This window comes from Mesitornis unicolor, unplaced genomic scaffold (genome assembly GCF_000695765.1).
Source record: "Mesitornis unicolor isolate BGI_N332 unplaced genomic scaffold, ASM69576v1 scaffold6114, whole genome shotgun sequence".
NCBI lineage: Eukaryota > Metazoa > Chordata > Aves > Mesitornithiformes > Mesitornithidae > Mesitornis > Mesitornis unicolor.
Genome location: NW_010181979.1, coordinates 37,977 through 49,384, shown reverse-complemented (window position 1 = coordinate 49,384; position 11,408 = coordinate 37,977). Strand labels below are relative to the sequence as shown.

Genomic DNA, 11,408 nt, shown 5'->3' with positions numbered 1-11,408 from the left:
TGAACCACTAAACAAGAGGCTATAGCTAGTAAAATTAAATTAAAATTAAAATGCTGATCTGCAGATTTTTACATTATATATTATTAGAAGCATGTACTGATGTTGAGACCAGCTTGTTGAAGCCCATGATAAGCAAAGTCTTGAGAGGCAGGTCTGGTATGAAAGGTGCTTTCACTTAAGTAGCAACACGTGCAAGCATGCAGTATACAGAGCCCAAGAGGGAAGAAAACAGAAGAGAATAAAGCAAGAACTAAAACTTAAAACCTGTTCCTTTCAGACAAGGACACAGAAAGACAAAAATCACCCTTCAATCTCAGAATCTCTGACCTGGTTCCCAGAATATCACCACTGAAGCCCACTGAAAACCAACATCAATCAGTTATGCAGAGATTAAAACCATGCCCAAACCACTGACAATGATTGGAGGCTCACTTTATAAATGAGCAGAAGCATCACAATAAATCCCTTGGAAGCAGCAGAAAATAAAAAAAATAATGTGAGGAGAGAGGAAAGGGGGGTGAAAAAGAATTAGTTATTGTTGTTCCAGACACATAATATTGTCCCAATAGATGACAGTCACCACCTCTTTTTTTCCCCTAAAGGAATAAGCAAGTATAAAACTAGCATTACCACATGCAGGATTCCACAAACAGTTCAAAATGATTCCTTGGCTCCTTTATAAGATATTGAACCTGATCTCATTTGGACAACATCTTCTAAAGAAATGAAGGAGGTGACCAATTTAATAGCAGTAACTGATGATGGCAGGAGGTTGCAGCATAGGAATACAGTTTTCACCTTGTGGCAAAATCTCTATTAATTTGAAGCACTTAATTATGCAATACAAACACTATGAACTGCTCTCCAAATGTGGAAACAAGGAAAAAGGCAAATTCAGCATCAGACCCAAAGTCCAGATTCACTAAACTAAAGACTCAGTGGCAGACAGAGCTACTAGACATTGTCAGTGACCTGTTCCATGCAGACAGGTTCAAGTCACATTTTTCAGTGGTGCTCTTACACTTCTAGCTGACTTTCAAATTAGAAAACAGGCTTACCCAGTTAAGCTTTTAGTACAGCCACCATCAATCTGCCAAAAACCCCAGTCACAGTTGAAAAAAAAACAAAACAAAAAACCAGAAGGTAATATCAATGGCTAGGCAACAGATGAATGATTACTACTGTTTGTCTGGAAATCATGAAAGCCACAAGTAATTGAATTTGGTTTGAACTCTGGAAATACATGTTGAAGAAAAAGTCCTATAAGCTACTTTCTTTTTAGTATTTGTCACACTTTTCATGAAGAGTCACACTTTTCATAAGCTAATCTTCAAATTTTTCCACTGAATAAAACAAGTATGCGAAACTATCTTCCAAATACACAAAAACTGGAATATATACATTTAAGTATCTGTTCTCAGTCTATATTCATTTACATAGTAGACATCTGGCTCTACAAATTAAAGCCCATTGTCCTCTAAGAATCCTAAAGAAAAAAAAAAGGCAACCCATCCCATGCCTGACATGTTTTGTATTAACTGCTGCTATGCATTAAAAGTAATCCATCTGCATCTTACCCTTTAGCAACATCACCGTTATCCAACTTACAGAATTTTGAAGGACAAACATGCAAAAATTGTCTTCTTGTCACATATATCACTTGAACAGTAATTTGAGACCCACCAGAGGATTTTAAGTCACGGCTACTGGGTGGTACCAGAAGGGCAGATACATTCTCACCAGAATACACTATATTCGATTATCTTCCCTTTCAGCAAACATGTGGTGACAAAATATGGATATAGTTAAAATATCTTCTGAGACGAAAGGCAGAAGACATGGAAAGACCCATTCCATGAATTCAAATAAATTCTGCTGGAAAAAAAGTGTTTGTACATGGTGCATTTATTTTTTCTCTAAACTTTTAGAAAGTTTCTATGTGTTTGCTCACTGATAGAGCATTGAATCAATACATACTGACTGAAGTTACCTATAGCACATAGAGTATTTGCTATCAGTACAAAACAGTTTGGAGAACACAGTTTTCCTTTAGGTTGCAATGTAATGCAGTTTTAAGGGAAAATGTTCCTGCCTGTAACCAAAATAATCAGTCCTTTAAAGAGTGTCTGACAGAGACGTCTTTCTTTCTCTCCTTTTACAAGCAAGTCACCACACCTAGGTCACAGCCTTTTGTACTAGAAGTTTGTTTTCAGCAGACTAACACTTAAGTCTTGAGGGTCAAATGCTGACCCTACCCTAGGGCTCCCACCAAAAAGTGACCAGGACCAAGCTCTTGGTAGTCCTCATCTTCCTCTGGCAGCCCCTTCACATTAGAGCTCTGCACTTTCTCCCTCTCCAAACTCAAACTCCAACCCTAGACACTAAATTGCTACTTTCAATTTAGGATACATTTATTATGCAAGAAAAAAGGCAAACTGTACATCAGACTTTGGTCTGCCAGTTAAATATAGAACATTGAGCTTGCATACTTGTTCAGCCATTTCCAAAAGCACTTTTGATCCCCACTGATCATTACTCGGAGGTCCAAATACATTATCAAGGAGAGGGACTGCATACTAACCTGGTATCCCTGGAAGAAACTGAGTATCTCCTTCATTCCTGTGTTGTATGGCAACCCCTGCATACGGACTAATGCTCCAGGCTGGGGCAGAATCGGAGTGTGGGTAGCAGTGGCAGCAGCAGCTACAGCTCCTGGAGGAGCTGCAATATACCCCACTGTGGTAGGGGATACTGGAGGACTGAAAGAGAAAGAGGGGCAAAATTGTTATGAAAACAAATAACTGGTTCTAGTACTGAGAATATGCAAAGATGAAACTGAACATTTAAATTTGAGAACAAGCCTCAAAACCACAGAAAATCAAGCAGCCCTGATGTGGACTGCTTTATGGACTTCCTTAATTTCTCTTCAGCATCCAATAATTTATTTTTAGAGAAGTAAGGGAAAGGAAAATGACTAACACTTGAAGCTGAAGACATAAAGAGTGGCATTTGTTATTTCACAGGGAAGGAGAAAAACAGTAGCTGCAGATGACTTGTTCTAAGATTGTTAATAAAACCATAAAGTAAAAAAGTGAGGGGGAATCATAGTAAGAAACACAGGTCCAAATCTGGTACTTCCAAGCCACAAAACAGTGAGTAAAGTAGCATCTCTGATCAGAGCCCATCTAGCAGTTTACCAGGTACTCAAGGCACTTACTTAAGTGTCACAAGTCCTGGAACTACCAAGGAACAAGCTATTTCCCCATGGACCCAGGTACCAGACTTCAGTGAGCCATGTTGATACCATCTATTGGAAGGGAAAGTGTGGAGATCTGCTCTGCTTGCACACATAATGTGTTCTTTGGTCTCACTAATACAAGAAATCAAACCTAGTACACACCTACGATGAGTCTTTCAGTATGGAAACAGTATCATAAGTACAAACTAACGGATCAGGGTAGTGGCATCTATTGACACAGCTTCTTTTTTGCCCAAGAACTAGAACCACTCTGATGACATTGCCCCAGTGCCAGAAACACTGTTAAATATTAGACCAACATTATCATGAGATTCAAACAGAACCTACAAGAAAAGATTAATTTCATTACACGGCCACAGAAAAATCAGCTAAAATGTCTCTGCTGATGAACATCAAGTTCCCAGGATTTTCTGCACCAGAAAATACAAATTCAAGAGCTGTTCACAGGTTGCCTGCTCCACTGAGATGAAATTACAAGAGAAGTAGCTAGGTCTAGGGGGTACCTGGGATAGTAAGCTGTGTAATTCATATAAAGCTGAGCAGCCTGAGCTGGGTAGTAGGTAACACTTGAAGGAGCAGCTGCCGAGGCCTGGGGAGTCCTGGTGGTCGGCAAGAGGGCTTGTGGCTGGTAAAGCGCTGCTTCTGCTGGGATCACAGCTGCTGTTTGGAATGCAGTGTAAGCTGGTGGAGAAAGACCTAAAAACAAACCAGGACATAGCAACAAAAACCATTCAGAATGGAGATCTCTGTCATAGGAAAGGAATTATTCATCCCAATGTGATTAATACCATCTGAGCATGATTAATGAACATTTATGCAAAGACTGCTCTCTAGCCTGTCCCCTGGAGACCCCTACTATACCACCATGAATGGCAACTGGCATTCAAAATGAGCAACTCCTGAGAGTTCACAACTCCTAGAGCTGAGCAGCCCTGTCCATATGCAAACGGGAAGTAGGGAACTTCAGAGTTATTCAAAGAAAGCATAAAGCCATATGCACAGAGAAAGCAGGCTTGCACACCTACACACCCTCTGTCCTTTTTAACAGAAGTTGTACTCTGTGGGACAAAAGTACCATAATATTAGCTACACATGGGCATCCACAATTACTGACAAACTCATGTATAAGCCTCCTGCAACTTCAGAAAGTATTTTTAGGATACAGCAAATGGAAAAAAAAGAAAACTTCACTACATCACTAGTCTGATGCATTTTGATGATTTGTACAGGTATATAAAGCTTGGCTTGGTGTGCAGTCAAGCTGCTTTTAAATAGTATATTCATCAGCTTTTTACCATTTTGCAAGTACACATTGGTATCTGCTTAGCAATTTGGTAGTGAGACTGATTTGAATGGTACAGTAAAGTTCCATTATAGTTCCACAATAAGGTTCACTGTAATCTTAAGTAAAATAAAAATATGAAAAATCCATTCAACTTCACCACTCTGTGGCCTTTTAGTGTACCATCCCAGTGGTTTCCTTCCTTCAAAACCATGCCCAAAGAGTACCTTTCTCAATGCTCTAAGGCAAGACAGCAAGAGCATTCATTAGCAGCTAGAATATAGAATTTCTCCCCCTTTTAAAAATCCCTCTAATTCCAAGTAGGTTTCACTACAGGCAAGTCTACTGCAGAGCTCAGAAGAATAGTACACCCATTAAAAGCAAAAGTGTGCAACAATTTCACTGGAAAGGCCTTGCTGCCCTCTACTCACAACTGCAAATACTTTTACTGTATGCCTCTGATCAGTCTCATTATTGCCCAAGGGTAACAATTCCAATCTCAGCACATATACAGATGGATGATTATTGGCCATGGCAAAACCCAAGTCAAGAGGTGAAAGGTCACAAAGCTTCAGCACCTACCACAATTCAGCCTTTAGCAGCAGAGCGCAGAAGAATTGCAGACTTACATGGTAACTTACATGGCGGTGGGGATAAGCCACTACGATTTAAAGTGCCACCCATTAAAACAAAGTTCATCTCCTCTCCTGAACACTGGAATACTTCCACATAACGATCCTTCATCATTTTTTTGTGACATCTTTGAGCCACCATAAAAGCTTTGTCAGCAGATTTCATTTGGATAAAAGCATCACCTGACGGTCGTCCCTGCAGGAGGGAGGAAATAAGTCAATCTGTTATTAAAACACCCAGAGCACAAGAAATGGCTTGGAGATGAGTGGCTGGAAAGCTGTCAGGCAGAAAAGGACCTGGGGGTGTTGGTGGACAGCAGGATGACCATGAGCCAGCAATGTGCCCTTGAGCCAAGAAGGCCAGTGGCATCCTGGGGTGGATGAGAAGGGGTATGGTCAAGATGGACAGGGTACTGCTTGAAAGAGTCCAGTGCAGGGCTACAAAGATGATGGAGGAAGTGGAGCATCTCCTGCTGAGGAGCGGCTGAGGCAGCTGGGGCTCTTTAGCTTGGAGCAGAGGAGACTGAAGGGTGCCCTCATTCATGGGGATCAATTTGTAAAGGGCAAGTGTCAGGAGGAAGGAGCCAGGCTCTGCTCTGGGATGTCCAATGCCAGGACAAGGGGCAGTGGTCCCAAGCTGGAGCACAGGAGGCTCCATGTGAACATGAGGAAAAACTTATTTACTGTGAAGGTGCCAGAGCATGGCCCAGGCTGCCCAGAGAGGTTGTGGAGTCCTCCTTCTCTGGAGACATTCAAAACCCTGGACGCGTTCCTGTGTGACTGCTCTGGTGATCCTGCTCTGGCAGGGGTTGCACTGGGGGAGCTTTCAAGGTCCCTTCCAACTCCTAATATTCTGTGAAATGCAGAAAGTACCAAGATAAAACGTCTAGAGAAAGTCTGTATTGTTCTTCCTCATCTGACACCAATAACTCAACCATTATTTTTAGGAGCAGAAAGGCAAGACTCAAGTAAACAGTGCCCAGTTAACACAAAGCTACTTCTGTCTTCTGCAGAAAGAAATAGAGAATAATTTAGCATGGAAACGAAGTTTGGAGGTCTCTCATCCAAACACTGTTTAAAGCAGGGCTAACTTGTGAGTTTCCTGAGGCCGTTTATGGCCTTCTCTGCTTGAATTCTGAGCATCTCCAGAGGTGAAGATTCCACAGCATCTCTGGGAACCTGTTTGGGTGCTTAACTAATTTCTCATTGTGATTTTTTTTCCTTTTCACCCAATTGGAATTTTCCTTGATGCAGTTTATTAAAATTTACTCATTCTTTTGCTGTGAAGCTCTTTGAAGAGTCTGGCTTTGCCTTCCCTGTAACTACTTTTTAGGTAATGGTACAATAGTATAAAGCTTCAGATATGCATGAGTAAACCATAGCTACATTAGAAATTGTTTAGCAGGACAGATTTTCTGCAACCTGACAGACATTGCTGTATGTATACAAAATTAAAAACTTCCTTAAAAAAGTAGAGCAAATATAGTATATCTCTCTCATTTGTTTGCTTTACTACCTCAATATTTCTGTGGCTAATAGAGTTTAATTTTAACACAAGACAACAAGGAAAAATACTCCTATGATTGTCTCTAAAATATATCCAAACCACAAGGTTTAATTATCAGCTTCCTTTAAAGTCTGAGAAGCCTCTAATCAAGTTAGAGGTTAGGAAAACCTAACTTTTCCACAAATACCACTCAAACAGCTACTATTGAGCAGAAACCATGAAGCTAACAGAGCAGCTATGCTATTTAACATGGGACATTTCTGTCTTGTGTATTTCCAGCATTTAACTGAAACACAAGGGACTATTTAAGACACACTCCAGAATAAAGCTATCAGCAAAAGAACAAGCTTCATCCTCCCCAGTCTCACGTGTATAATGAAAGAAAGAAAAGCAAGTGTGTATGTAAAAGCGGAGGAAGGAGTGGAAAGACAGGCAAACAGAACATAGTATTTTCTCAGGGTTACAGAAGCACAGCCAAGAACAGGCAAGCTACTCAGACTTCTAACCATGTTCAATAACTGGAAAGTTAGCCTGCCCATGTAAAATGCTGTTACCTGTTGATTAAGGACCATGTGAACTCCATGGGGCTTAATATCACCTGTAGCATCTCCCATAAATTCCAGGATGTCATCAATGCCAGCAGTGTAAGGAAGGCCTCTGAGCCGGACACAGTCACGTATGCTACCCGTGGCAATGGTATATGGTGGGGGTATGACAGGAATGATGGGAGTTGGAAGAGTGGGAATAAGAGGTGTTGACATATATCGATTAAGTACCTGTTGGCAAAAAGCAGCACATTGATAGAGATAATCTGGTTGAGCACAAATCAATTCTCACTGTATTGTTTCACACTTAAATAAATTCACTTCCAACATCAGAGAAGAAAAAAATCTTAAAACAAATTGTGGATAGTTTCCTGTTTGGTATCTGAAAGTTTCATACTCAGAGGGGAGAGAGGAAGTCTTACAAATTTGATTTGTTAGACCCTAATAACACACCTTTCTAATCTCATTATAAAAAAAAAAGCTAGAAGTAGATTACAGAATATTCCCAGAAGGTACATCTGAAAAGCCCATTTGTGCCAATAAACCAGTATTGTGACATACAGTTCTTACTTAAATTAGGGTAAATTAAAAAGACAGTCATTTTAAGAGAACTGAGCACTGAAATAACTAATAAGTAAAAACACTAGCTCTAATTTCTTCATAAAACCTGATCTGTTAGGTGAGGGTGTTTGTTTTTTAACCTGAATGCTCATCTTCAAGTACAAGGTTTCTGGCAGACAGGAGAGGGAAGAAAAAAAAAAAGAAAAAAGGATAAGAACTATAGGAGACCTTGATCTCAATGCTTTGTTTTCTCTTGAGTCATTCCCAAATGACAAAGGGCACACAACTTGCTACTGAGGCCTACTGATGAAAAACATATTTAGCAATGATTATCAGAAATAAAGAAACACATTCCTCTGAAAGAGGTAGCAAAGCTTTTGTTTTGTCAATAGTGACTCAGCCTAGGGAGTTTGTCTTAACAGAAGCCTTTTTTCAAGAACATACTTGTAGCACCTTTCAGGTCAGAAATCTTCTCCCACAGTTGTGTACAGAATATTGCTATTACTTTGTATTAACACTACGTAGATAAGAGCTGGCTTTACCTCTTGTAATTACTCAAAGAAGCAGTCTGTAATTCCCTAAAACAACTCTCTCTTGTTCAAGCAGCAAAACAATTAGGGTGTCACCCTAGACAGCTGTTACAGAGGAAGAAGTAATATATTGACAGTTGTACAAGTTTTATCCGTGTCTCCCTAACAAAAAAGTGAACAAAGGCTTGGTCACTTTGACAGAGTGGTTTTGTTCCTTGGAGAACTTTGCTTCATTCTCTCTAGGGAGCAAAACTGAAGAGGAAGGGAAAAAAGGTGTCACGATGCTACTTCAATCTGTCTTCACAATATACATATAGGATTCTTGGCTGTTTTGATCTCCATATCACAGTACTAAGGGAAAATAGCAGGTCTACAAGCTTGAATATTCTTTCCTTTGCCCCTCACCTCTATGGAAAAGACTTCTCACAGCACATCAGTTCGAACAGCAACTGTAATAAGTTTTTACAGCCAGTGGTTATGCAATGACCAGATCAAATCTCATAATGTTTCCCTTTGGCATTAGCAGTCCAGAACTGTTATGTGTCAGGCAGAGAAGTGCAATATGCAAAGTTTTTCACAGGCTTGAGCTGCTGGTGCTAAAATACAATGGTTTTACCAGCTTAGGAAGGTGATAATAGGAACTGGTAAAGAATAGAGGAAAAAAGTGAGATATATTATCTCAGGAAAACAAATATTTCACTTCGTTTTTTCAGAAATCAGACATATCCTGGTAATTCTTAGTTTCCAACAAAGCAGTTATAGGAAAAGCTGTTTTAATACATCCAGGTTTGGATTTAATATTAGAAACTCTGTACGTGGAGACCAGAATTTAAAGACAGTACTGCAGATTTTCTAGAAGTATTACTACAATACTATCAATCTTATATATTTTTAAAATTATTGTTGTGATTTTAGTCAGCCTTTAAGTAAAAGAAAATTATCCAATGAGTTTTAGTCTACAATGTAAGGGATGTTAGAAAAAAACAAGCAGCAGTAAAAACCAAAAAACAATGCTGCGCAATTTCCCCTGCCAATCGGGAAACACAGATTGCCCTTTCTAGAACTTGACATCTTTAATACTATAGACTTTCATGGTTGTCTACGACATATTTGTGTGCAAGTGTTACAAGAAATGTTTTAACTGTTAAATTACAATTCTCACAGCCAATAGTTACAACCTGTTGGACTTCTGCTGCTGTGCTCCTGAAGAGTTCAATGTAACGTTTCCCAAGTATTTCTTTGTGCTTTTTAAGTGCATTCTGTGCATATTCTTCACAGGAAAATAACACAAACGCATCTCCTGTGGGCCTGCCATCTGGGTACTTGACAAACAGAAGTCCCTCCTTCCCTCCTGTGACTGGGCACTCTGGCCCCAGGAACCCCAAGACATCCTCCTGAGTAGCAGTGAATGGAAGGCCCCTCATCCGGATGATAACTTGATTCTCCTTAGATAAGAACTGGGCCACTTCATTGGAGGTGCCTGATAAAAAGTAACAATGTATGGTCAGTCAATAACATATGGTCATGCTGGTCAGTCAACTCCCTAGGATGCAGAAGTGGCAAAGCATTAAGGAGCAACATAGGTAAGTAGTTAGCAAAAAACCCACAGAAAACCTGAGACATTAGGAAACCCCAGTAATCTATTTTGAAGTGAAACTCCCTTACCCTGAAAGCATGTCAGATTTTAATGAAATTGCAACAAAGATGAGATTAACGTGAACAAGATACACAGATGCTTCCACTGCAAAGGCTCACTTTCCTCCCAGACAACAAGACCTGTCTGTGACCATCACAGCCCAAAATGCTCAAAGTTCAAATTCAACCACATGAAACCAGAACTTGACAGCGTCAACTACTCTTGGAAGGCAAAACAGGAAAAGCTACTTCATTATCCATTTGTGTTCTCAGCCAAAAAAAAAAGTAAAATAAAATTTAAAATAAAATAAAATAATATAAAAATCAAAATAAAAATAAAAGAATATAAAAATCAAAATAGAATAAAATAAAATAAGATAAAAATCAGAACTAAAACAGCACTCCCATGAACCCAAGCAATTGCACTGAACTCCAGCATCACTTACCTCCTGCAATTTTTAGGAATTCTTCCCCAGTTGCTTTGTAAACCTTAAAAAAAAAAACAAACCACAAATACACATGAAAACTACAACATTCAACTCCAAAACACATGGGCTCTTCCACATGTGAGAACTGTATTTTGGTACTTTGAGCAAAACAGAAGTGCAGTTTGTTCTCATTTAATACTGTAGTCTAAAATATTCACACTGCTATTCAAAGGTTCATTACAAGTCACTACTTTTTACCTCAATGTATCTGCTACCCATGTGGTGCTTATGCCTTTCCAATGCAAGATCTCTCTGTTCAGAATCAACAAATCGAACTAATGCCTCCCCATTTCTTCTTCCTTGAGCGTTCAGACAAAGAGCTACACCACCTCTGAAAGTTAAATCAAAAAAAAAGAAACTTAGTTTGAATCTTTAATGCATTTAGTAAAGAATTGTGTAAGAATAGTAGAGAAATCAGACTTTAACATGGAGTTTATAGACTGAAAGAGAAATCCACAGTTTGATGTAATTTTTTACATATCACAATTATACTGCAGAATCCACTTCAGTGAGATGTTGGATCTCATGCAGTTCACCACTTTCTCAGCTTTGACGTAAACAAATTTGCAAGCTCTTCCCATAATCTGAGATGCAGATTTGAATTTCCTCATACCTCTAAATAAAAACAATACATTTTCTCAGCATTGAGAATCTAGAACATATATTAAGTGACAGGTATGCTAAATTAAACTCATTCTATATGTAGAGTCTATGTGCCTATAGACAGAGGTGTACACACATCAGCCATATGAAAGTTTCTTTGAAACAGCACTTGGAAGTTTCTGAACCTGGCCTTTAGGAGGTATACCAGAATACTGAAGAGTTGACACTCTATTATATCTTGGATTCTGCCCTGATTAATGCAGTAAGAGATTCTCCCTTTAGGTACTAGCAATACATGAACGAATGCTGGTTTTCAACTGATAAGTCTCTTTTCTTCTTCACACACTTTAAAAATCTTTCTTGCAC

The 11,408-nt window shown here is 39.3% G+C and overlaps 1 protein-coding gene across 1 annotated transcript in view; it reads right to left on the bottom strand.

The window, feature by feature from the left end:
• Positions 1–11,408, bottom strand: part of LOC104539926 (epithelial splicing regulatory protein 2) — a 44,683-nt gene that overhangs the window by 9,124 nt on the left and 24,151 nt on the right. The window contains exons 9-15 of the mRNA XM_010183602.1: positions 10,638–10,770; positions 10,398–10,440; positions 9,495–9,796; positions 7,235–7,456; positions 5,183–5,369; positions 3,763–3,955; positions 2,582–2,759 (exon numbers count right to left, since the gene is read on the bottom strand). Of these exons, the coding sequence (XP_010181904.1) occupies positions 2,582–2,759; positions 3,763–3,955; positions 5,183–5,369; positions 7,235–7,456; positions 9,495–9,796; positions 10,398–10,440; positions 10,638–10,770 (1,258 nt within the window). The remainder of the gene's footprint in view (positions 1–2,581; positions 2,760–3,762; positions 3,956–5,182; positions 5,370–7,234; positions 7,457–9,494; positions 9,797–10,397; positions 10,441–10,637; positions 10,771–11,408) is intronic.